This window comes from Oryctolagus cuniculus, chromosome 3 (genome assembly GCF_051225735.1).
Source record: "Oryctolagus cuniculus isolate XC-2025 breed Fujian yellow rabbit chromosome 3, ASM5122573v1, whole genome shotgun sequence".
Lineage (NCBI taxonomy): Eukaryota > Metazoa > Chordata > Mammalia > Lagomorpha > Leporidae > Oryctolagus > Oryctolagus cuniculus.
Window position 1 is genome coordinate 181,726,461 of NC_142869.1, and position 27,614 is coordinate 181,754,074.

The 27,614-nt window shown below is 40.4% G+C and overlaps 1 protein-coding gene across 1 annotated transcript in view; it reads right to left on the reverse strand.

The window, feature by feature from the left end:
* Positions 1–3,633: 3,633 nt before the first annotated feature.
* LOC103345235 (serine protease 58) overlaps positions 3,634–27,614 on the reverse strand; it is a 36,459-nt gene continuing 12,478 nt past the window's right edge. Inside the window, exons 2-5 of the mRNA XM_008248863.5 lie at positions 24,227–24,368; positions 6,010–6,260; positions 5,149–5,285; positions 3,634–4,742 (exon numbers count right to left, since the gene is read on the reverse strand). Of these exons, the coding sequence (XP_008247085.2) occupies positions 4,593–4,742; positions 5,149–5,285; positions 6,010–6,260; positions 24,227–24,368 (680 nt within the window). The 3' untranslated portion in view covers positions 3,634–4,592. The remainder of the gene's footprint in view (positions 4,743–5,148; positions 5,286–6,009; positions 6,261–24,226; positions 24,369–27,614) is intronic.

A 27,614-nucleotide genomic window follows, 5' to 3' on the forward strand; every position in this document is an offset into this window, starting at 1 on the left:
AGGGGATAGCCACAGCCTGAAAGCTGGACTAGGGTTGCATAGAGGATGAGCAGGACATCAAATCCTTCCCCCACAACAGACAGCAGATTCATCTGCTACGCCCAATGCTGGCCAAAGCTCTGCCATCCCTGGAGACACTCCTCTCATTTCTTCCATTCCTTGCCTTTTTGTAGGGGAACTTCAGAAGGAAAACTTCAGGTTGACTGGGAAATGCTTTAGAGAAATGAATGGATGGAAAACTTGTCAGGCGGATAGGCCTTAGTCATTCACTGATTTTTTTTCTTTAACTTATTCACTAGTATATGCATTTAAAATATTCATAGCATGTGATACAACAAAGATAAACAGAACAAGATAGAACCTACTTCTAAAGCACTTAAAATTACAAATAAATCTCTTCTTTATCTAATAAACTTCTTTAAATATACAGAGTTGAAGAGCTTTAGACCTCAATTCAGGAAGTCAACTTGTAGTTTAGGTGAAATGATAACTTAATATTGAAGAAACAAATTCTGATTTGTTCCCAAACAAAATGCCATACCTAACTTACGGGAAATATTCCAGAATCATAAACCATTAGTTACGTATCTAAATAAAGGAGGACAATGTGTGTGGAATAAAGGGAAGGGGATGTTATCGCCAAAAATGTAGAGAAAATTTTGAAGCAAGACCACTACCTTACACCTTGTACAAAAATCCACTCAAAATGGATCAAAGACCTAAACCTATGAGCTGACACCATCAAATTATTAGAGAACATTGGAGAAACCCTGTAAGACATTGGCATGGGCAAAGAGTTCCAGGAAAATACCCCAGAGGCACAGACAATCAAAGCCAAAAGTGATAAATGGGATCGATTATATCAAACTGAGAGACTTCTGCACTGCAAAAGAAACACTCAACAAAGTTAAGGGGCAACCGACAGAATGGGAGAAATTATTTGCAACCTATGCAAGTGATAAAGGATAAATATCCAGAATATATAAAGAGATAAAGAAATTCAATGACAACAAAGCAAAAAACCCAGTTAAGAAATAGGCAAAGGACTTAAAAAGACACTTATCAAAAGAAGAAATCCAAATGGCCAACAGACGCATGTAAAAAGGCTCAGGATCAATAGCTGTCAGGGAAATGCTAATCAATACCAGAATGGGGTTTCACCTCACCCTCGTCAGAATGGCTTTCATACAGAAATCAACAAACAACAAATGTTGACAGGGATGTGGGGGAAAAGGTACCCTCATCCACTGTTGGTGGGAGTGTAAACTAGGATAGCCACTGTGGAAGACAATATGGAGATACCTCAGGAATCTGAATACTATAGACCTAACATATGACCCAACCATCACACTGCTAGGAATTTATCCAAGAGAAATGAAATCAGCAAATCAAAGAGTGATCTGTATCCCCATGTTTATTGCAGCTCAGTTCACAATAAATAAGATATGGAATCAACCCAAATGTCCGGCAGTTGAAGACTGGGTAAATTATGTGACTTGTATACCACGGAACACTACACAGTGATTAAAAATGAAATCTGGTCGTTTGCAACAAAATGGATGAAGTGGGAAAACAGCATACTTAGCCGGCGCCGCGGCTCAATAGGCTAATCCTCCACCCTGCGGCACCGGCACACCGGGTTCTAGTCCCGGTCGGGGCGCCAGATTCTGTCCCGGTTGCCCCTCTTCCAGGCCAGCTCTCTGCTGTGGCCCGGGAGTGCAGTGGAGGATGGCCCAAGTGCTTGGGCCCTGCACCCATGCCCACATGGGAGACCAGGAAAAGCACCTGGCTCCTGGCTTCGGATCAGCGCACCAGCCGCGGCGGCCATTGGAGGGTGAACCAACGGCAAAAAAGGAAGACCTTTCTCTCTGTCTCTCTCTCTCTCTCACTGTCCACTCTGCCTGTCAAAAAAAAAAAAAAAAAAAAAAAAAAAACAACAACACAGCATACTTAGTGAAATAAGCTAGTCCCAAAAGGCCAAATACCATATGTTCTCTACCATATGATCTGTGATAATTAATAGAGCACCTAACAGGCAATCTATAGAAGTAAAATTGACATTTTGAGATGCAATGACTCTGAACAGCCCTTGTCTCCATGGTTGAGGAACAGATTTCTGTACATACTATTTGTTGAACTCAGTACTTAGCATACAGTTAATCACATTTCTCATAAAGTTAATTGAAAATAGATCTTAGTAGGGGCCGGCACTGCGGCACAGCAGGCTCAAGTCTCGGCTTGCAACACCAGCAACCCATATGGGCTCTGGTTCGAGTCCTGCTGCTCCGCTTCCGATCCAGCTCTCTGCTTTGGCCTGGGAAAGCAGTAGAAGATGGCCCAGGTGCTTAGGCCCCTGCACCCACATGGGAGACCTGGAGGAAGCTCGTGGCTCATGGCTTCAGAACAGCTCAGCTCTGGCCATTGTGGTGGTCATTTGGAGAGTGAATCAGGGGATATAAGACCTTTCTCTCTCTCTCTCTCTCTCTCTCTCTCTCTCTCTCTCTCTGGCTCTACCTCTCTCTGTAACTCTGACTTTCAAATAAATAAAATAAATCTTAGAAAAGCAAGTAGAAATTAGTAAAGAATAAGAATGGGACTAGGAGAAGGAGGAGGAAGGGGGATGGTAATGTGGGTGGGAGGGCAGGTCTGGTGGGAAGCATCATTCTGTTCCAAAAGGAATACTTCTGAAATGCATGTTTGTATTTCTTAAATGAAAAGATTCTGAGGAGCAAAAGAAAGATACAGAAGCAGAAAGGGGATCTGCAGCAGTATTTGGTAACCAAGTGAGAAGAAGGTAGATATGATAATGACAGGAGAAAGCACAGGACAGAAACTCTGGGTAGACCAAACCCATATGGGGGTTATGAAAAAAAAAGGTTTTGGAGCCAATTATAACAGGGTTTGAATTAGAAGAAACTGTCAGGGTAGTTTGAAAGTCATTCATACGATCTAAAAATGCGTACTTGATAAGCTTCCCAGCCATAGGTAGGTGATGATGGTGAGAGAGAGAGAGAGAGAGAGAGAGAGAGAGACTGGCCCTTTCCCTTTCAATATTGGGGAACGCGGTGAAATGCAGAAGGGAATTCATACCAAGAAAACTCAGTGTCAGAAGATATGAAGCAGTATACATGCCCAATAATTAAAGAACTGGTGACCTAATCAGCAAGGCAAAGTTTGCGATTATAAAGCATGTAAGTCTACAGTAACCACCACAGAGGAATAGAGGTGATGAGGTGTACGAGGTCAGAAAACACAGAGGAAACATGATAGCATGAGCACAGGACTCAGAGCAGGCCATTAGGAAGACCTTCTCAGTACAAAATTGGGGCTACTACTAGGTCAGTTGGTTAAGGTCAATATATTTGGCATATCATATATGAAAATAAAGAGTACACCTAGTAACTTAGAGTAACAATTAACCAAACAGAAAAGGATTAAATAGGTTGAAACTGTTAATACTGCTGACCACTACCAACTCCTCAAGTCTTCATGTGCTTACCCTGAGCATTCCCCATATTATCTCTGACATTAATAAAATGAACAATGGTTCTAGTTTTGCGAAGTTCTATAAAAACCAAAGGTGGGTAATTTGTACAAACTGGATAGCAACTTGAACCATAAGAATCTCAGTATTTCACAGTATTTTAATAAAACAAAAATATGTTTTACATAGCAGACAACCTCATCTATCATGAATTAATGAAAACTCAGATGTGGATAATACACTCTTGGAATGACAAATGTTTTTGGATGTGCCCATGGATGAAATTGTGTGCTCACGAGTACATGCATGATACACAGGGTGCATTTAAGGGCATGTATGAAAACTCTCAGCCAAAACGCTCATGAAACCCCCACTTTGTTCTTATATAAGAAAGTACATGTGATTTAAACAAATTAGAAGGTAGTAAACTGGAAGGAAAATATGTTGGAAAAAAACAATCCTACCATTTATGAAACTCTTGATACTCCTAACCTGCAGCAGAGCCACAGTTGAAAATACAAAAATTTTTTATTCCAAAAATTGCAATGACCTTTGGGAGGCCTCAGCAAATCTAAACAAAATCTGAATTGTATAGATGTTTAAGTGTCTAATGCAAACTAACTACAATTGCCCATGCATACACACACACACTCACTCAAGAAACACTTGGTCATTTGAAGAAGTGTGAAATGATCTAAGCAATTGTCAGTAAGTTAGTGTTTAGCTATATGGTTTATATATTTCCCAACAGACTACTTGTGGTCTTTGTCCCTCATTTCTACATATTTTTTGTGTTCTTAGAATAAAGTAGACATTATTTTAATAGATGTATCAGGGCTGACAGAATCCAAAAAGTTGCCTGGGTGAACTCCATTTCTTGAGACCAGCATTCACATTTTCAATGTTATCAACACCTACCTGCACATGTGTGTTGGAAAAATCAGAGACACCATGAAGGAAACCAGAGACATGCCAACACAGTAGTTATCAATGACCCCTATTGCAGTTTTAATTAAACCTGGATCTTCTCAAAGGTTGGGACTAGATGCCCAGTGTGGTTTCCATAGATCAGCTGAGGGGGAGGGTGTCCGTGGAGGTGTGAATCAGCTTATTTCGTATTAATAATGCTGTTAATCCAAGGAAGGTGGTTATAGATATTAGTGAAGGCACTAATGTATCCCATCAGAACACAGCCAGTTTCCCAGGACATGATTCCTTGTAATTCGTTGCCACATACAGCTGGTGCAGCTCTTATTCCCTGCCAGAGAAAAAAGGTAGAGGGGATCAGGATTGCCCTTCCGTCGGAGAAATCTAAACACGTGACTTAAAGCCACATCCACAACATTTGCCCCACATGGAGTCACAGTATATAAGAAGAAAATGTAAAAATCTCCTTTCCATTAAACTCATCAACCCTTCTTTCCTATCCCCCCTAGACAGGAATTTCAAAGCAGTAGCTGGAAGACGGTGCTACACTCTCAAAGTTTATTTCTGTCTCTCATACGGGGGAGAGAACATTACTCTTCAGATCCTTACTCTCAGCTGAAGACTCTCAGCCTGAGTGTAAAATACAGACCCTTGAGGAAAAATGAAAGATAACAAAGACACAACATCAAAGAGAAAGAGCAGAGGCCACTCTATGAGCAATGAGATATAAAAGTTACCTGGCAGTACTCTCTGCTTCCTGGAACGAAGCCCACACAAAACATGTCTTCCAGGAATTTGCTACCCAGCAATTTTGCACAGTTTGCATCAGAATGCATGAAAGTCTTAATGGTATGCTGGACGAACTCTGAATTTCCTAAGCATAAGAAATAGAAGAAATTTACATTTCTGTTTGTGTTTTCTCCTCCTCTGCCTCCTTCAAGGCTTCCCCTCAATAAGGATGGATATCAGAGGGAGAATTAGTGTACTATATCACAGACTAAGGACATCTTGCCACTCAGTTTATCTGACACAAACATCAGAGTGAGAAGACATTTGACTATAATTGACCAATAGTCTCCCTAAGTTGTAATTTCTGCATTTATAAGATACAAATAATAAGAAACTGATATACATGACATACAGTGAGGATTACACGGTATTTTTAGGATATGTACTGCCAGATATATAATTAGTACTTAATAGAATATAAATATTGTTGTTATAACTGATAATATCACTCCTATTCAGTAAAATATAAAATATAATGGCAGCAATTATGCAAATTAAGATTTAAGGAAGTGAAGGAATTTGTACAGAACCAATACTTACATATCCCTGAAACCCAGTCCCCTGCAGTGGCCACCAGGATTGTCCACACATTTAACGCCTTGATTAGATTTGATTTCCAAAGCCCTGTGGAAGATCACCCCTTCTACTCTGGAGAGCCAATACTTTTTTCTCTTTCTAGTTTTCGCATGTGTTTAGAAATCTGGCACTAGGGCTGAAAATTCAGATTCCTTAATCTAACTCCTCAAAGATTCTGAAGTTGTGAATCTGCCCAAGAACACAACTAAAATTTCTTTTGGACTGTCACTCACCATCGTATTCTTTATTCTGTACCCACGTAGGAATTAAGCAGCCGTTAACTCCACTCATCTTGAAAGTAGGCAACCGAAATTCCATGTTATAGAAGAAGGTGAGAGACATTGACAACTTTATCAGCATAAGGTCATTTTTAGGGGAAGTGACAGTGAAGTTTGGGTGAATTATGATCTTCTCATAAGACAGAATCTCCCCAGAAGAGTCTTGAACAACTCTAGAACCACCGTGAAAGAAAATCTGGAGATCTCTGGAAAGCAAAGGAGAGAAAGAAGATACATGGCTGATAGTATCATACAGAAAAAGGCTAATCATACCACACTTTCCCCTCTACAGCCACCCATGTAGCCTCTCCTTCCACCTCTATCCATTTGATTCCTTGTCTGTGGCTGCCACATACGGACAGATATGTAGCACATTATGTAATTCATGGGTTGATATTTACATATATTGTGATATGAATGGTGCCTTTGGGAGTAAAACAAGGCAGTGACTTGGACTCCACTCTTCACATAATTCCAGAAAGAAGCTCCAATCCAAGAACCAGAAACAACTGTAAGACACATAGAAGTGAATGTGGTAAAGTCTCTTAAGGAGCCTCATTTGAGAATGGAAAGAACAGGAAGCACGAGATTAGTCTAAAGAACTGAACAGCAGTTTAGAGAGTTGAAATATTTTAATGCAAATGCATATTATCTGACTTATCTCCTTCAAAATTCTACTAGATTAACAGGTTTTCCTCATGGTCCTTTAGTAAAACAATGGTCAATAATTATGGAAATTCCACTAAGATCCAGTTGAAATCTACTCATTCACAGGTATTGAGACTATAGACTCAGAGTACAGCATTACTCTGAGGTTCTTTGAGTCATCCACCCAGAGTCTCTCCAATCATAACAGACAGATAGGTACCATACTGGCAATGAGCACTAATCTTTTTGGTAAAGTCCCAAATGCTAAATTTATTTTGTCTTCTGACAACATTACCATTTGTCTCTTTGTCAACTGCTAAGAGTTTTTAAAAGTAATTCTAAAGACAGAAGATAGGAATGGTCCTGATGCGTCCATTATTTAGCCACGCCCAGGCACTAACAACTTCAAAGGTTTCATCAAACTGTCATCCTTTAGACAAACTTTGTCTTAGATCACTAGCACAGAACAGTATCATGTCTGTCGTTGGCCTTGCTTTTGCATTCCTGAGACTTTTCTACTTAGTGTCATCAGCTTGGAGCAAAGGGTTTTGCTTGGACCCCTGTTAGAGTTGGCCAAGTTGTGTGTACTGACTACAGCAGTTCTCATAGGATCATTCCAGTCTATTTGGTAAACTAGACGAAAAACAAGAACTTTTCATGTTCAAATTAAATTTAAATATAAGTACCTTGTACCTGGTATAACTAACCAAGGAAAATAAGACATCAGCATGGTCATATTGAGAAACTTTTGACCAGAATAAAACTATTCATTAGAGAACTGTATTGGAACATCAGAGGAAACACTGATGGTAAGGTGTCTCTTGCCTGTCTAAATGAGCAGTCACTTCAGGCTGGCACTGTGGTGCAGCTGGTTAAGTAGCCACCTGTGATACTGGTATCTCATTTGAACACCCGTCCAGCCTCAGCTGCTGTGCTTCTGATCCAGCTCCCTGCTAATCTGCCTGGGAAAGCATCAGCAGATGGCTCAAGTGCTTGGGCCACTAGCACCCACGGGGGAGCTCTGCATAGTTCCAGGCTCCTGACGTCAGCCTGCCACTGCTGTCATTTCCACTGAGGGGGGAATCTGAAGATCGAAGTCCTCTCTCTGTGTCTCTGCCTCTCTGTAACTCTGCCTTGCACATAAATAAATATTATAAAATCTTGTAAGTCAATAAACAAACAAGCCGCTAATAACCTCTCTTCCATTTCTATACCATGGGAATTATAGGTTAAATATCCCTAATTTGAAAATCTGATTACTAAAATGTCTAAAATCTGAAACTTTTGAGTGATGACATGATATCATTAGCAGAAAATTCCACATCAGACCACATGATCATAGTCAAAACACAGACATACAAAAATATTTTATAAAGTTATCTTCAGGATACAAGTATAAGTACATGTGAAGAAAACAAATTTAATTTTGAGACTTGGGCCCAATTGTTGAGATACTAAGTATATGAAAATACTCTAAACCTGAAAAAACAATTCTAAAACCCAAAACACTTACAGTCCCAATTATTTAGGGTTCCAGATGAAACGTACAACTTACAATAAGTACTGAAGAGGGAGATCCAAGATGGTGAATAGGAGGGAGCTTACTGCTCTTGTCTAGGGGAAGACAGTCTTAAAAAAGTACAGAGAGTGCAGTCTCAGGGAAGAGTTAGGGAGATAACTCCAGCGCAAACCCCATGCAAATTAGAGGGACACTGTGGACCTACATAGAGGGTGTGGACGTGCACAACTCAGGACCCCAGCAACCAAGAGCCTCAGCACCAGCTTTGGAGTGAAATGAGATCAGATTGCCACAGCCCAAGCCACCGGGGATAAAGCTGCAGGAAGAGCATGCACAAGTCTGGCTTGGAGCCCTGTGGTGTACCTGCCAGTGTGCCTGCCAACCTAGAAGAGAGTAAGAGGGGACACGTTTCTCTCCCCCACAACGACCCTGCACCAGTGTCCTGTAACAAGCCAAGATAGTGCGGGCACCATTTTGGACAGACATTAACAGCTATGCCAGCTCATGTCCATGCACCCAGCAACCAGCCACGCAGAGATATCTGAGTCTGGCTGGAAGAACTGACAGGGGGCTGGGTGCTCGTGGTTGTGGGAGGCTTGTGTGCTGGCACTGTGAAAACACTGTGGCTGTGTTGGAGAGTGTGGGGTGTGGCTGGGACTTTGGGCAGTCCCTGTGGATGGCTCCACATGTTCGGGGCTCCATGATGCTCTGGTGAGGGTCACTGCCGCAGGACCCTCACCAAAAGAACTGCACAGATCCCCTGTGTGGTTCTTGAGGCAGTGCAGATGAATACTGACACACTGGGGCTAGCACCCCGGCACTGGTCTCCCATGAGAAAAGGAGGTGGGCGTGAAACTATGCCAACAGAGCAGAGCAAAATTCCCCTCCAATTAAAAAAAGGGAGAGAGAGAAAGAGATTTACCATACCCAACCTGGGTGTCACCTGGACACTCCCTTCACCCTGGAGCAGTAAACATAGCTCTGTAGTAACACCCACCACATGCCTCTGGGTGTTCACTGAAAAACCAGACATTCTGTTAAGCCACAAAGGCATATTCCAAAGATAAAAGTCATCACAGGGAAAAAGACAAAACAAAGCAAAAAGACAAACCAATGAGTATCTTTACAAATGCCCAATAATAAACACAGCAATTCAAGAAACAAAAATAATGAAGACAACATGAAGCTCCCAAAAGAAGACGATACTTCAATACTAGAATGTGAAGATGAAGAGATTGAAGAAATGCCAGAAATGAAATTCAAAAACTTGACTGTACGATCACTTAGAATTAAACAGAAGCAAATCCACAAACTAATGGAATCCAGACATGACATGAAGGAAAATATCTACCATTAAATTGAGATCCTAAAGAGAAATCAAAATGAAATATTAGAAATGAAGAATTCAATACAACAATAAAAATGTGGTAGAAAACCATAAGAACAGACTTGGTGAAGCAGAAGAAAGAATATCTGAGTTAGAAGACAAATCCCTGAAAATTGTATAGTCATAACAAAAAAGAAAAGAAGAAGTTAGAAAACTGGAAAAAAAAAAAAACCGTGTAGGCAATCTATGGGATACTCTCAAATAAGCCAACATATGAGTTTTGGGAATTCCCAAAGGCATGGAAAGCGAGAATGGATTAGAAGGCCTTTTAAATGAAATAATTACAGAAAAAATTTCCTAATTTGGATAAAGAAAGGGATGTCTATGTACAGGAAGCAAATAGAACTAGTAGAGACCAGAAAATATCTTCGCCATGACACATTGTAGTCAAACTCTCCACAGTAAAACATAAAGAAAAGATTCTAAAATGTATATTAGAGAAATGCCAAATTACTTTCAGAGGATCTCCAATTAGACTCACAGCTGACTTCTCATCAGAAACCCTATAGGCTAGGAGAGAACGGCAAGATATATTCCAAGTATTAAGAGAAAAAAACTGTCAACCCAGAATACTGTACACTGCAAAGCTCTCATTTATGAATGAATGTGAAAATAAAGACCGCCCATAACAATTAGAAATTGATAGAATTTGTCACCACCCATTCAGCCCTACAAAAAATGCTTAAGGATGTGCTATACACAGAAACACAGAACCATGGTCATCACTAAAAATGAAGGTGAAGGCAGAAAATCTCCCAGTAAAAGTAAAAAGGAAATCCAAAGTAAACAATAGGAATATTTGTGGAAAACAGGTGGGGCCAAGCTGTTACTTATCAATAGTCACCTTGAAGGAAATAGCCTCAACCGTCCAGTTAAAAGATACAGAATGGCTGAATGGATTGGAAAACAAAACCCATTTATTACTGCCTACAAGAAACAAATTTCACCAAGAAATGGACTGAAAGTAAAAGAATGGAAAACAATTTTCAAGACTAAAAGAAACTTAAAAAAAGGACTGGTATAGCCATCCTAATATCAGACAAAATGGATTTTCACATAAAAACTGCTAAAAAAAAAAACTACTATAAAAACAAAGAAGGAACTATGTGATGATAAAGAATCACTTCAGCAGGAAGATGTGACGATGATAAATGTATATGCATCTAATTACAGGGCAGCTGGCTATTGAAAAGAAATGCTAATAGATCTCAGGGAGACACAGACCCTGATACAGCAGTAACGGGGGACTTCAACACTCCACGTGCAGCAGTGGGCAGACCAACCAGACAGAACACCAGCAAGGATGCAACAGTTAATCAACACTATAGACCAAATGGACCTAACAGCTATCTACAGAGCTTCCCATCCTACAGCTGCAGAACACACATTCTTCTCAGCAGTGCATGGAATTCCTCTAGGACCGAGGACATGCTAGGCCATAAAGCAAGTCTTAGCACAGTCAAAAAAATTCAAGGGGCTGGTGCTGTGGCTTAGCAGGAGGAGACGCCACCCACAGTGCCAGCATCCCATATGGGCACCAGTTCGAGTCCTGGCTGCTCCACTTCCGATCCTGCTCTCTGCTGTGGCCTGGGAAAGCAGTGGAAGATGCCCCAAGTCCTCGGTCCCCTGCACCCCCATGGGAGACCCAGAGGAGGCTCTTGGCTCCTGGCTTCCAATCGGCACAGATCTGGTTGTTGTGGCCAACTGGGGAGTGAGCCAGTGGATGCAAGATCTCTCTCTTTCCGCCTCTCCTTCTCTCTGTGTGTAATTCTGACTTTCAAATACATAAATAAAAATATTTTTTAAAAATTTGAAGTTATACCTTGAATCTTCTCTGACCACAATGGAATGAAGCTGAAAATCAAGAGCGCAGAAATCTCTAGAACATATGCAAACACATGGAGACTGAACAACATGCTCCTGAATGAACAGTGGGCATTAACGAAATCAAAGGAGGAATCAAAAAATCTCAGGAAAAAAATGAAGATGACAATACAACACAGCAAAACTTACAGGATACAACAAAATCAACATTAAGAGGAAAGCTCATCGATAAGTTTAAGTACATAATTGATCAAAAAGATAGGGTAAGTGTTGAAGAGGTTTCACAAATAAGACCAGTGTCTGAAAATAATGAAGGATAGAATTAAAGGAAGAGAATGATCCTGCGGGGGAAGCGGGACACACAGCAGACTCATAGAATGGCAAATGCCCTAAACAGCACTCCGGCCTCAGAATTAACCCTTGGGGCATTCGGATCTGGCTAAAAGGCCCATGAGAGTCTCACAGGCATGGAAAGCCAAGACACTATGGCAAAAACGACCTGAATGAAAGATCTCGGTGAACAAGATCCCCGCAGAAAGAATGGGCCATCAAAGAAGGAGGCGCCTTTCTCTGAAGGGAGGAAAGAACCTCCACTGTGATATGGCCTTGACTAAACAAGTTCAGAGTTGGTGAACTCAAGGGGCTTCCATAGCCTTGGCAAATCATGACAAGAGCCTTGGGTGATTACTGACGTCATAAATAAGAGTGTCAATTGTTAATCAACAACGGGAGTCACTGTGCTCCCCATGTAGGATCTCTGTCCTTAAGAGAGTCCTTTACTATGAGAGTTAACGATAACACTACTAGTCGAACAGTACTCTATATCTTGTGTAGTTATGTGGTTGCAGTCTGTTGAAATCTTAGTATATACTAAATTGATCTTCTGTATATAAAGATAATTGAAAATGAAAACTTGATGAAGAGTGGGATGGGAGAGGGAGTGGGAGATGGCAGGGTTGCGGGAGGGAGGGAGGTTGTGGGGGGGAGCCACAACAATGCAAAAGTTGCACTTTGTAAATTCACATTTATTAAATTAAAAAAATAAAAAAGAGGAAAGCTTATAGCAATTGGTGCATACATCAAGAAATTGGAAAGGAACTAAATAAATGAGCTATCAATGCATCTCAAGGACCTAAAAAAAACAGCAAACTGAACCTAAAATTAGGAGAAAAGAAATAATAAAAATTAGAGAAAAATCATCAAAATTGAAACAAAAAATACAAAATATCAGCAAAATGCAAAGCCAGGTTTTTGAAAAAATAAAATTGACATATCATTGGCATAACTAACAAAAAAAAGAGAAGATCCAAATCAAGAAAATTAGGAAAGAAAAAGGAAATGTAACAACAGATACCACAGAAATAAAAAGAATCATCAGGGATTTCTATAAAAAGTTATATGCCAAAAAATCAGAAAATCTAGAAGAAATGGATAGATTCCTGGACATATACAACCTAGTTAAATTGAGCCATGAAGACATAGAAAATCTAAACAAACCATAACCAAGATTGAAATTGAATCAGTCAGCCAGCGCCATGGCTCACTAGGCTAATCCTCCGCCTAGCAGCGCTGGCACACTGGGTTCTAGTCCCGGTTGGGGCGCCGGATTCTGTCCCGGTTGCCCCTCTTCCAGGCCAGCTCTCTGCTGTGGCCAGGGAGTGCAGTGGAGGATGGCCCAAGTGCTTGGGCCCTGCACCCCATGGGAGACCAGGAGAAGCACCTGGCTCCTGCCATCGGATCAGCGCTGTGCGCCGGCCGCAGCACACTATCCACGGCGGCCATTGGAGGGTGAACCAATGGCAAAAGGAAGACCTTTGTCTCTCTCTCTCTCTCTCTCTCTCTCTCTCCCTGTCCACTCTGCCTGTCAAAAAGAAAAAAAAAGAAAAAGAAAAAGAAATTGAATCAGTCTAACGACACTCCAAACAAAGAAAACCCAGGACCAGATGGCTTCACTGCTGAATTCTACCAGACATTTAAAGAAGAACTAACTCCACTTTTTCTCAAGCTATTTAAAATAAATGAAGGGAGGGAATCCTCTCAAACTATTTCTTTTTTAAAAGACTTTATTTTATTTATTTGAAAGACAGAGTTACAGAGAGAGGTAGATCTGGGGAGGGGGGGTGTCTTCCATCCACTGGTTCACTCCCCAAATGACCACAACTGCCAGAGCTGAGCAGTGCCAATTCAAAGCCAGGAACTTCTTCTGTGTCTCCCAAGCTGGTGCAGGGGCCCAGGACTTGGGCCATCTTCCACTTCTTTCCCAGGCCATAGCAGAGATCTGGATCAGAAGTGGAGCAACAGGGACTCGAACCGGCACCCATATGGGATTCCAGTGCTGCAGGTCACAGCTTTAACCCACTACTCCACAGCACCAGCCCCTCAAACTCTTTCTATGAAGCCAGCGTCACCTTAATTCCTAAAACTGAAAAACATACAACAGAAAAAGAGAACTACAAACCAATTTCCCTGATGAACATGAACACAACAATCTTCAAGAAAATAGTTGATGGGGCCGGCGCCATGGCTCACTTGGTTAATCCACCACCTGAGGCACTGGCATCCCATATGGGTGCCAGTTGTAGTCCCGGTTGCTCCTCTTCCAGTCTAGCTCTTTGATGTGGCCTAGGAAGGCAGTGGAGGATGGCCCAGGTGCTTGGGCCCTGCACCCACAAGGGAGACCAGGAGGAGGCGCCTGGCTCCTGGCTTCAGATCGGGGTAGCTCCAGCCATAGCAGTCATTTGGGGAGTGAACCAACGGAAGGAAGATCTTTGTCTCTCTCTCTCACTGTCTAACTCTATCTGTCAAATAAATTTTTTAAAATAAAATTAAATAAATAAATAAATAAAATACTAACCAATTGAACCTAGCAACACATCAGAAAGATCATTCACCTGGAACAAGTGGGATTTATCCATTTGCAAAGCAATCAATGAGATATATCACATTAACAAATTGAAGAACAAAAACCTTATGATTATCTCAATAGATGCAGATGAACCATTTGATAACATACAACATCCTTCCATTATGAAAGCTACAAAAAGAAATCAAATACCTTGGAATAAATTCAACCAAGGGTGTCAAAGATCTCTATGATGAAAATTACAAAACGTTAACAAAAGAAATAAAAGAAGCTACAAAAAATGGAAAAATCTTCCATGTGCATGGATTGGAAGAGTGAGTATCATCATAATGTCCATGCTATCAAAAGCAACTTACAGATTTAATGGGCTCCCAATCAAAATACCAAAGACATTCTTCTCTGATATAGAAAAAATAATGCTGAAATTCATATGGAAACATAGGAGACCCCAAACAGCTAAATCAATCTTATGCAATAAAAACAAAGCAGAATGCACCACAACACCAGATTTCAACACATGCCACACGGCAGTTATAATCAAATCAGCCTGATACTGACACAAAAACAGATGGACAGACCAATGGAACAGAATAGAAATGTCAGAAATCAATCCGTGCATCTACAAATAACTTATCTTTGACCAAGGAGCTAAAATCAATTCCTGGAGCAAGGACAGTTTCTTCAACAAATGGTGCTGGGAAAACTGGATCTCCACATGCAGAAATTTGAAGCAAGACCCCTACCTTAGATCTCAACAAAAATCCACTCAAAATCGATTAAAGACTTAAGTCTACAACCCAATCCCAGCAAATTATTATAGAACACTGGGGAAATCCTGCAAGATGCTGGCATAGGCAGACTTCTTGGAAAAGAAACCAGAGGGGGGCCGGCACTATGGTGCAGAGGGTTAAAACCCCAGCCTGCAGTGCCGGCATCCCATATGGGCACCAGTTCAAGTCTCAGATGCTCCACTTCTGATCCAGCTCTCTGCTATGGCCTGGGAAAACAGTAGAAGATGGCCCAAGTGCTTGGGCCTCTGCACTGGCACGAGAGACCTGGAGGAAGCTCCTGGCTCCTGGCTTCGGATCAGCTCAGCTTCGGCCATTGCAGTCATTTGGAGAGTGAAACAGTGGATGGAAGAACTATCTCTTTCTCTGGATCTATCTCTCTCTGTAACTCTTTCAAATAAATAAAATATTTTTAAAAAAAAGAAAAGAAACCAGATGCAAAATTGACAAATGGGATTACATCAAATTGAGAAGCTTCTGTACTACAAAAGAAACACTCAGCAAAGTGATTAGGCAACCAACAGAATGGAAGAAATTATTTGCAAACTATGCACCCGATAAAGGATTAATTACCAGAATGTATAAAGAGATCAAAAAACTCAACAACAACAACAACAAATAAACAACCCAGTTAAAAATGGGCAAAGGACTTAAAAAGACACTTACCAAAAGAAGAAATCCAAATGGCCAAAAGACACATGAATAAATGCTCAGGATCACTAGTCATCAGGGAAATATAAATCAAAACCACAATGAGGTTACACCTCAACTCCGTTAGAATAGTCCACATACAGAAATAAATAAACAACAAATTTTGGCAAGAAAGTGAGGAAAAAGGTACCCTAATTCACTGTTGGTTTGAATGTAAACTATTATAGCCACTATGGAAGAAAGTATGCAGATACCTCAGAAATCTGAAAATAGACCTACCATACAACATAGCCATCCCATTCCTGGGAATTTATCCAATGCAAATGAAACCAGCATAAGAAAGAGTTATCTGTACCCCCATGTTTATTACAGCTCAATTCACAATAGCTAAGATATGGAATCAGCCCAAATGCCCATCAACTGCAGACTGGATAAAGAAATTATGGAATAGCACACCCTGGAATTCTACACAGCAGTTAAAAAAATGAAATCTGGTCATTTACAACAATACAGATGAAATGAGAAAATGGCATACTTAGTGAAATAAGCCAGTCCCAAAAAAAAGGCCATATATTTTCCCTGACCTTGATATCAAATAGAGCACCTAGAAGGCAATCTATAGGAGTGAAATTGACACTTTCAGAGCATCAACTTTGAACAGCCCTTGTCTCAAATGTTGATGAATAATTTTTTCCATACTATTTCTTGAACTCTTCACTTAACATAGAGTTAATCATATGTGTATAAAGTTAAATAAAAATAGATCTTAGTAAAAAATAAGAATGGGAATAGGAAAGGGAGGAGGAAGAGGTGTGGGAGTGTGGGTGGGCGGGTAGGTATGGTTGGAAGAATCACCACATTCCTAAAGATGTAATTACGAAATGTTTAACATTATATTCCTTAAATAAAAGGCTTCTGGGAGGCAAATAAGTACTGATGCTTTCATCATACAACATGATATAATCATTAGGCTCCACTTGCGGTTTATACCAATGGTTTTAACTCTCTTATATCTGTGTTTGTCACATTAGCTTTGTCCTGGGGGCTTGTGTTGTAGCAAAGTGAGTAAAGTCCCTGCCTGCAGGGCTGGCATCCCATATGGGCACTGGTTGCGTCCTGACAGCTCCACTTCCAATCTAGCTCCATGCCAATGTATCTGAGAAACCAGCAAAAGATGGTCCAAGTACTTGAACCCTTGCTCCCACATGGGAGATCCAGAAGAAGCTCTTGGCTCTTGACTTTCAACCTGCCCAACTCTGGCTGTTGTAGCCATTTGGGGAGTGAACCAGCAGATAGAAGATCTCTCTCTCTCTCTCTCTCTCTCTCTCTCTCTCAGTGTAACGCTGTCTTCTAAATAAATAAGGAAAATACTTTTTAAAAAAATTAGCTTTGAAAATATTCCAAGATGGTGAGATAGTGACAGGGTGGTCCACAGTAGGCCAAGGGAAAATAGGGGAAAAATAAAAAAGTGGGACCAGCACTGTGGCATAGCAGGTAAAGCCAAGCCTGCAGTGCCAGCATCCCATATGGGTGCCGGTTCAAGTCCAGCTGCTCCACTTCCAATCCAGCTCTCTGCTATGGCCTGGGAAAGCAGCAGAAAATGACCCAAGTCCTTGGGCCCCTGCACCCACATGGGAGACCTGGAGGAAGCTCCTGGCTCCTGGCTTTGGATTGGTACAGTTCTGGCCATTGCGGCCAATTGGGGAGTGAACCAGCGGATGGAAAACCTCTCTCTCTCTCTCTCTCTCTCTCTCTCTCTCTCTCTCTGCCTCTCCTTCTCTCTGTGTGATTCTTTCAAAAATAAATAAATAAAGTGGAGAAAATGCATTATCACAGGAGAGCTGGAGGAAAACTACAGTGGAGACTCTGTGGAAGGCGAAGGGGTGCGGTGGATATGATTTAGCTATTCAGGGTCTTTTCTGATTCCATATGAATTTTAGCATCATTTTTTATGTATCTGTGAAGAATGTCATTGATATTTTGATTGGGATCACATTGAATCTATAAATTCCTTTTGGTTGTATGGACATTTTAGTGAAGATGATTCTTCCAATCCATGCACAAGGAAGATTTTTCCATTTTTAATGTCCTCTTTTATTTCTTTTTTAGTGTGTTTCATAATTTTCATTGGAGAGATCTTTGACAACCTTGGTTGAAATTACTCCAAGGTATTTAATTATTTTTGGAGCTATTGTGAATGGGGCTGATCTTAAAAGTCCTTTCTCAGCCAAGGCATTGTCTGTATATACAAAGGCTATTCATTTTGTGTGTTGATTTTGTATCCTGCCACTTCACCAAACTCCTTTATTAGTTCCAATAGTCTCTCAGTGGAGTCTTTTGGATCCTCTATATATAAAATTATGCCATCTGCAAATGGGAATTGTTTGATTTCCTCCTTTCCAATTTGTATCCCTTGAGTTCTTTTTCTTGCCCAATGGCTCTGGCTAAAACTTCCAGGATTTATATTAAGTAGCAATGGTGAGAGTGGTTCTGCCTCTTAGGTAGAATGCTTTCAACATGTCCCCATTCAATAGGATGCTGACCATGGGTTTGTCATAAATCGCCTTCTTTGTTTTGAGGAATGTTCTTTCTTATCCCAATTCGCTTAAGGTTTTCGTAATGAAAGGATGTTGTGTTTATCAAATGCTTCCTCTGCATCTATTGAGATGATCACACAATTTTTGTTCTTCAAATTGTTAATGTGATGTATCTCATGATTGATTTGTGAATATTGAACCATTCCTGAATACCAGGGATAAATCCCATTTGGTTCAGATCTTTCTGATGTGTTGTTGGATTTGATTAGCTAATATTTTGTTTAGGATTTTTACATCTATGTTCATCTGGGATATTAGACTGGAGTTCTATTTCTCTGTTGTATCTTTTTCTGGTTTAGTAATTAAGGTGATACTGGCTTCATAGAAGGATTTTGGGATGATTCTCTCCCTTTCAATTGTTATGAATAGCTTGAGACGAATTGGAATTAGTTCTTCCAGAATGTCTGGTAGATTTCAGTAGTAAAGCCATCTGGTCCTGGGTTTAATTTGTTAGGAGGGACTTTATTACTGATTCAGTTTCCATCCTGGTAATGGGGTCTGTTTAGGTTTTCTATGTCTTCTTGACTTAATTTTGGTACACTGTATGTATCCAGGAATCTATCCATCTCTTCCATTTTTCCCTATTTGTTGCCATACAGCTCTTTGTAGTAGTTTCTGATGATTCATTTTATTAATGTGGTATCTTTTGTTACATTTCCTTTTTCATCTCTTATTTTATTGATTTAAATCTTCTCCCTCTATTTTTGTTAATTTGGCCAGTGGTGTATCAATTTTGTTTATTTTTTCAAAAACCAGCTCTTCATTTCACTAATATTTTATATTGGTTTTGGCTTCAATTTTATTTATTTTTCTCTAATTTTAGTTATTTCTTCCTCCTACTAATTTTAGGTTTGGCTTGCTTTTGTTTTTCTAGGTCCTTGAGATGCATTGATAGCTCATTTATTTGGTGCCTTTCTAATTTCCTCATGTAAGCACCAATAGCCATTAACTTCCCTCTTAACATTGATTTTGCTGTATATCATAAGTTTTGATATGATGTATTGTCAATTTCATTTGTTTCCAAATTTTTTTATTTCTCTTTTGATTTCTTCTATGAACCACTGTTTATTCAGGAACATGTTGTTTAGTCTCCATGTGATGGTCTGTGATCTAGAGATTCTTGAGTTGCTGATTTCCAGCTTCATTCCATTGTGGTCAGAGAAGACACCTGGTATGATTTCAAATTTTTTGAATTTGCTGAGACTTGCTTTATGGTCTAGCATGTGATCAATCCTAGAGAAAGTTCCATGCACTGATGAGAATATGTATTCTGCAACTATGGGTTGAATAGTTCTGTAGATATAAGTTAGGTTCTTTTAGGTTCCATAGTGTCAATTAGCTCTATTGTTTCTTTGTTGATTTTTTTCTCTGGTTGATCTGTCCATTGATGAAAGTGGAGTATTGAAGTTCCCCATTACTATTGTATTTGAGTCTGAATCTCCCCTTCAGATTCATTAACATTTCTTTTAAATAACCAGGTACTTTGTAATTGGGTGCATATATGTTTATTATAGTCACATCTTCCTATTGAATTGACCCCTAATTCATTAGTTAACCTTTGTCTCTTTCAACAGTTTTTATGTTAAAGTCTATTTTGTTTGATATTGGGATGGCTGCACCTGCCTTTTGTGTTTCCAATGAATGGAACATCTTTTTTGTATCCTTCCACTTTCAGTCTGTGTTTATTTTCTTGGTGATATTTGTTTCTTATAGGCAGCAATTAGATGGGTTTTGTTTTTTAATCCATTCGTACAGTCTGTACTTTTAACAGGAGAATTGAGGCCATTTACATTCAAGATGACTATTGATAAGTAACGACTTGGCTCTGTCATTTTTCTATAATTATTCCTCTTGTTTACTTTGGATTTCTTTTGTACTTCTACTGGTGGTTTTTCTGCCTTCTAATTCTTTCATAATGGTGGCCATCTTTCTGTGTTTCTGTGTAGCACATCCTTAAGCATCTTCTGTAGGGCTGAATGAATGTTGACAAATTCTTTCAATTTCTGTTTGTTATGGAAGGCCTTTATTTCACCTTCATTCATAAATGAGAGCTTTGCCAGGTACAGTATTCTGGGTTCACAGTTTTATTCTTTTTTCAGATTTTATTTTATTTTTTTAACTTTTATTTAATAAATATAAATTTCCAAAGTAAAGCTTTTGGATTACAGAGGCTTTTTCACCCCATAACTTCCCTCCTACCTGCAACCCTCCCATCTCCCACTCCCTCTCCCATTCCATTCACATCAAGATTCATTCTCAATTATCTTTATATACAGAAGATCAATTTAGTATATATTAAGTAAAGATTTCAACAGTTTGCACCCACACAGAAACACAGTGTAAAGTACTGTTTGAGTACTAGTTATAGCATTAATTCACATTGTACAGTTTTATTTTTTTAAGACTTGTACTATATCTCACCATTTCCTTCCAGCCTGTAGAGTTTCTGATGAGAAGTCAGATGTGAATCTAATTGGAAATCCTCTGAAAGTAATCTGGTGTTTCTCTCATACACATTTTAGAATCTTTTCTTCATGTTTTATTGTGGAGAATTTGATTACAATGTGTTGTGTTGAAGGTCTTTTCTGGTCATGTCTATTAGGAATACTAAGTGCTTCCTCTATTTAGACATACCTTTCTTTTTCCAAATTGGGGAAGTTTTCTGTAATTATTTCACTAAATAATCCATTTCACTTCTAACCCATTCTCTCTTTCCACACCTTCAGGGACTCCTAAGACCTGTATGTTGGGTAGTTTGAAAATATTCCACATATCTCCAACACCATTTTTAAGTTTTCTATTTTCTTCTTGTTTTGGGGGGTTTGTAAGATTTCCAGATATGTCTTCTAATTCAGATATTCTTTCTTCTGCCTTTCCAAGTCTGCTGTTTAGGCTTTCTATCACATTTTTTGTTTGATCTATTAAATTCCTCATTTCTAATACTTCATTTTGATATCTTTAAAATCTCAATTTCATGGGAATATTTTTCATTCATATCATGTGTGGTTTACTTTAGTTCATTGATTTGCTTCTGACTGCTTTTGAGTAATCCTATGGTTAATTTTTTGAATACCGTTTCTGACATTCCCTCAATCTCTTCACATTCTAATATTGAAATGCTGTTGTGTTCCTTTGGGGGGAGGGTCATGGTGTCTTCCTTATTCTTGTTTGTTGAGTTTCTGTGTTTGTTTTTAGGCATTTGTGGGGTTGGTTTTTGTTTTTTGTTTTTTTTTTTTTCCTCTGATGCTTTTATCATTGAGCTATGCCTCTGTGGCTTAGTGGGATGTCTGCATTTTCAGGGAATATCAATAGGCATGTGGTGTGTGGCCAGGGAGCTCTGGCCAGTGCTCCAGGGTGCTGCAAGCATCAAGGGTAACACCCAAGTTGGGAGTGATAGATCTCAATGCCTGGGTGTTGGCCCCCAGTGCATCCCATGCAACTGTAATAACCACACAAACGATCTGCACGATCCTCACCGTGAGCGGTGTGTGCAGCCATTGCCAGTGGTTCCCAGTGACCCAGCTGTTCCCTGCACCTTCTCATGGAACCACTGCCAGAGGCTGTGGGTGCAGAGGCTTCTGTCTGCCCTGCCAGCCTGCCCAGTGAACAGAGAGGCAGATGTTCCCGAGACAATTCTACCTAGGCCTCTTGCTCCTGGGAGGCTGCCAGCACTTCGCCATGCTGTGTGGTTGCCCAGCCACCCCCCAGCTAGGCTCAGAGTCAGTGGGGACTGTGGACTGTTCCCTCCACTAGAATCACTGGGTCACACATGTACACAAGAGCCACTGGCCGAACGTTGCTACACCAGTACTGCTCTGAAGCTGGTGCCTGTCTCAACCAGCTGCTGTGTGTGCACACAAAGGCTTGTGCAGCTGCCAACCAGACCCAAAATGGCACCCACCCTTTCTCAGCTGGGCAGCAGGCACTGTTGTGGGGAAGTTGGAATAAGACAAATGTGCCCCCTCTACTTCCACTGGGTCTGCGGGCAACCGCCAGCAACTGCTAGCCCCCAGTCCAGTCTGGACTCATGCCACGCTCTACCTCCAATTATGTTGCCCAGGTGGCTGCAGTCCGGTCTCACCTCCCCCGGCCTCAGCTGCTGCAGTCATGTGCTGCAGCCGCGTTCATGACGTGTCCTTACCTCCACACAGGTCCATGGTGCTCCTCCTGCTCTTGTAGGCTTCCCAGTGCAGTTTTCTCTCCAACACCCCCCTGAAAATGTCCTTACCACACCCCTTTCTTCCACTGCCTATCCCTAGTCTAGTGCATCACGTCACTCCCTAATCTGCCATCTTGGAAGCTCCCAAATCAATTTTTTTAATTCAGTATATAAAATGTTCAAAAGACATGCACAGAAACATTGTCAGAAGTAGGAGAAGGAATAAAGACGCTAACCATCATTATTAATAAAGATAAAATTGAGAGCACAATAAAGTATTTGACAAATCTATAAAAAATTAACAAGTTTGACATACTTAATGTTGAAGGACCTCATAAATTACTGGACAATGTTTAAAAGTACATATCTGTATCCTCTACAATCCACAATTTCAGCCCTACCTATATACTCTAGAAATACACATGATGAGATACATTTACCAATATACATAAATATGTATATGTACTAATTCAGGCATATGTTGCAGATTTATACATATATAATATACATGTATATTATATAATTATATTATACTTTCTAAGGATTCATAATGCAAATTATACTTTCTAAGGATTCATAATGTAAATATATTTATAGGAATAATCTTCAATATATTGTACAACTATAAAAAACTCAAATACCTGTCAAGAAAAAATGAATAAATTGTGTGATGTTTACACGAAAATGCTATACAGCAGAGAAAATAGAATATAATTATATACCGATCACATTGGATGGGTCTTAAAAACATTACAAACAAGTTTTGGGAGTTATATTAAACATATGTAAGATATCGTGTTATGCCACATTTATTTTTCCTTTCTGAATTTTTAAAAAGTAAAACATTTCAGGGGCTGGCATTGTGGTGTAGCAGGTAAAACTGCCGCCTGTGGTGCTGGCATCCCATATGGGCATGGGTTCAAGTCCTGGATGCTCCACTTCAGATCCAGCTCTCTACTAAAGTCTTTGAAAGCAGCAGAAGATGACCCTAGTGCTTGGGCCCCTGCACCCACGTGGGAGACCTGGAAGAAGCTCCTGACTCCTGGCTTTGGATTGGCACAGCTCTGACTATTGTGGCCATCTGGGGAGTGAAACAGAGGGTGGAAGACCTCTCCTTGTCTGTCTGTCTGTCTGTCTGTCTCTCTCTCTCTCTTAGTGTAATTCTGCCTTTCAAGTAAATAAAAAAATAAATCTTTAATGAATAAATCAATAAATAAAAGTAGTACATTTCTTCATTTCTTTCTTTCTTTTTTTTTTTTTTTTTTTTTTGACAGGCAGAATTAGACAGTGAGAGAGAGATACAGAGAGAAAGGTCTTCCTTCCCTTGGTTCACCCCCCAAATGGCCGCTATGGCTGGTGTGCTGCACCGATCCGAAGCCAGGAGCCAGGTGACTCCTCCTGGTCTCCCATGCAGGTGCAGGGGCCCAAGCATTTGGGCCATCCTCCACTGCCTTCTGGGCCACAGCAGAGAGCTGGACTGGAAGAGGAGCAACCGGGACAGAATCCGGCACCCCAACCGGGACTAGAACCCGGGGTGCCAGCGCCGCAGGCGGAGGATTAGCCTAGTGAGCCGCGGTGCTGGTAGTAGTACATTTCTAAGGCACGCAATATCTAAGTAACCAACCTCCTCTTCACCTTCATATCAGTACCTCTACGGGTTTTGTAGAATTCCCAAAATATATGTTGAGTGCCAACACGGAGCATTGGAAGAAAGGTGGGCTGATCCTATTACTTACGGTAAGAAGCATTGTGCAGCTGTTAATACCCACTTAGGAGCAATCAGAGTCCCCACACAGGGCTGGTAACTGGAATTCAGGTACATTAAGTAGAGAAGATTATCTGATTCTTGCAGGTCTTCATCAAAAAAGAAAACAGCACCTGGAATTTGAATGAGAAAAGACAACAGATATCAATACTAGTATGATTAAGATGATGTAATTACCCCACAGAATTTTATAGCAGCCATCATAAAATATTTCAAATACTATGAGTACTCTTTTTTTTTTTTTTTATCTTTTATTTAATGAATATAAATTTCCAAAGTACGACTCATGGGTTACAATGGCTTCCCCCCCCATACCGTCCCTCCCACCAACAACCCTCCCCTCTCCCACCCCCTCTCCCCCTCCATTCACACCAAGATTCATTTTCGATTATCTTAATATATAGAAGATCAGCTTAGCATACCCTAAGTAAGCAAATACTATGAGTACTCTTGAAACAATGTATTTACTAAATAAAGATGTAACAAAGAAAGACAAATTAAAGAACTAAAATTGTCAACAACTAAAAAAACGCATTGATGAAACTGATACAATCACTGATAATAATAATAATGCTAAGAGGAGAGAAAATGGTATCTTTTTTTTTTTTTGACAGGCAGAGTAGACAGTGAGAGAGAGAGAGATAGAGAGAGAAAGGTCTTGCTTTTCCATTGGTTCACCCTCCAATGGCCACTGCGGCTGGAGCACGGCACTGATCCGAAGCCAAGAGCCATGTGCCTCCCCCTGGTCTCCCATGCGGGTGCAGGGACCCAAGCACCTGGGCCATCCTCCACTGCACTCCCGGGCCACAGCAGAGAGCTGGATTGGAAAAGGAGCAACCGGGACAGAATCCAGTGCCCTGACTGGGACTAGAACCTGGTGTGCTGGTGCCACAGGCGGAGGATTAGCCTATTGAGCCACAGCGCCAGCCGAGAAAATGGTATCTTAAAATCTCAAAATGAGAAAAAATAGAAAACAAGAAGAAAAAACACAGAAGTAAAAACAGAAAAATTACAAATATGTAGATATTTAGGCAAAAAAAAACTTCAGAAGGGAAAATTATCAAGGATAAAGAGGAACATTGCATACTAATAAAAGAACCAAATTTCTGGCTGGCGCCGCGGCTCACTAAGCTAATCCTCCGCCTTGCGGCGCCGGCACACCGGGTTCTAGTCCCAGTAGGGATGCCGGATTCTGTCCCGGATGCCCCTCTTCCAGGCCAGCTCTCTGCTGTGGCCAGGAGTGCAGTGGAGGATGACCCAAGTACTTGGGCCCTGCACCCCATGGGAGACCAGGATAAGTACCTGGCTCCTGCCTTCAGATCAGTGTGGTGCACCGGCCGCAGCGTGCTGGCCGCGGCGGCCATTGGAGGGTGAACCAACGGCAAAAGGAAGACCTTTCTCTCTGTCTCTCTCTCTCACTGTCCACTCTGCCTGTCAGAAAAAAAAAAAGAACCAAATTTCCTAGATTACATAAGGATCCATAATATATGTAGGTCTAACAATAAAATATCAAAACAGTGAGGCAAAAACTGATAGACCTGCAAAAAGAGTTAGACAAATTCACTATTCTACATGGAGATATTAATATTCTTCTATCAGAGTTGATATATCCAAAAGGAAGAAAATATTAAGTTCAACTAATAGTAATCAATCAACATGACTTAATCCACATTTGTAGATTACTTCATCCAACATCAGAAGAGAAAATATTATTTTCAAGTTCACACAGAACATTCACCAACGCAGATCACAGCCTCAGCTTGAAATGCATCTCAACAAACTTAGAACTAATGAAGGTGTTTTCACATCATGGAATTAAACTAGAAATCAAAACCAGAAAAACAACTGGAGAATCCCATAATACTCTGATTTCACAACACATTTCCTAATAATACATGAATCAAAGATTAAATATTTTAAATTAGCAGAAACTAAAATAAAATTTACCAAAATATGTAGAGTACAATAAAAGCATTGCTTTAAATAAAATGTAAAACACTGAAAGCATGGAAGGGAGAAAAAATATCAAATTAATAATCTCAGCTTCCACTTCAGGAAACTTGAAAAAGAAAAGCTTATTAAATTCAATATAAGCAGAAGAAAAGAAATAAAAAATTGTGTAGATATGAAAAATTAAAAATAGGAAATTAATAGAGAAATCAATACAGCCAAAGCACGGTCTTTGAAAAGACTGAAAAAAAAAAATTATAGACCTCTAACAAGGGTAGCCAAGTAAAAATAAAGACAAGACAAAATTGCTGATGTCAAAAATAAAAGAAAGGGAATCATGATGGATCCCATGGACATCAAATGATGAAAAAAATTATGAAAAACTCTACACCTACAAATTTTCAATTTATATGAAACAGACGAATCATTTTAAGACACAATCTATCTCAGACAAGAATGAATGGATAAATTAACTAAGTCTGTTTACTGAAAAAAACAAAAGAGTCAGCAATTAATATTCCAAAACAGGAAAAAAAAAAAACCTTGATCTTTTCTTTCCAAACAGTTGAGAAAGAAATGAGGCTAATTCTCTGAAATCTCTTCCAGATAACAGTTTCAGAAAGAATACTTCTAAATAATTCTATGAGACCAGTGTTACTCTAATACCAAAACCAAACAAAGACCTAACCAGAAAATTATGCCAATAATTATCCTGAAAATTGATGTAACTATTCTCAAAATAAAATATTAACAAACCAGATCTAATGATGTATAAGAATCAAATGTCATGATAAACAGTATTTATTTCAAATATGCAAGGCTGGCTTTACATTACATTTTTTCACAGGGCTATGGAGAAACAGCCAAGAGAAGCATTTGAGGTGCACACTCAACATAGAGAGAGAAAGCTCGGGGAAGCCCCACAGGAGGAGGGGGACCCGCCTGAATCTGCAGGGCGACTGTGGTTGCACCCAGAGAGCTCAGAACCTGGGGCCCTGAACTTCCAGTGCCAGCAGCACTTCTGAGATGGGGGAGAAGGTAGGACTGATGGCAGCAATCCAGCAAGAGGGCCATGCGGTCCGGCTGAGAACCTGGGGAGCCGGCGGGGGCTGGCAGTCACCAGAGGTCCAAGTAGAAGTAGAGAGGTGACTGACTCAAACCAATCTCCCAGTGTCTGTGCCATGTGCTGCAGAGACAGAAACCAAGGGAGCAGCCCTCAGAGATCAGCCAGAAAGAGGCTGGCAGCTAACAGAACCAAAGGGATGCTTGAGGAGCAGCATCTGGCGGACCCTTAGGTGCGGAGCCCCCGGGGGCGCTGGAGGCCACAGGAAAGCTGCAGGACTGGCTGGAATCATCACCCGTGAAACTCACTCTGCCCTAGAGCACTGACCAGAGCCCCCAGGCCACAT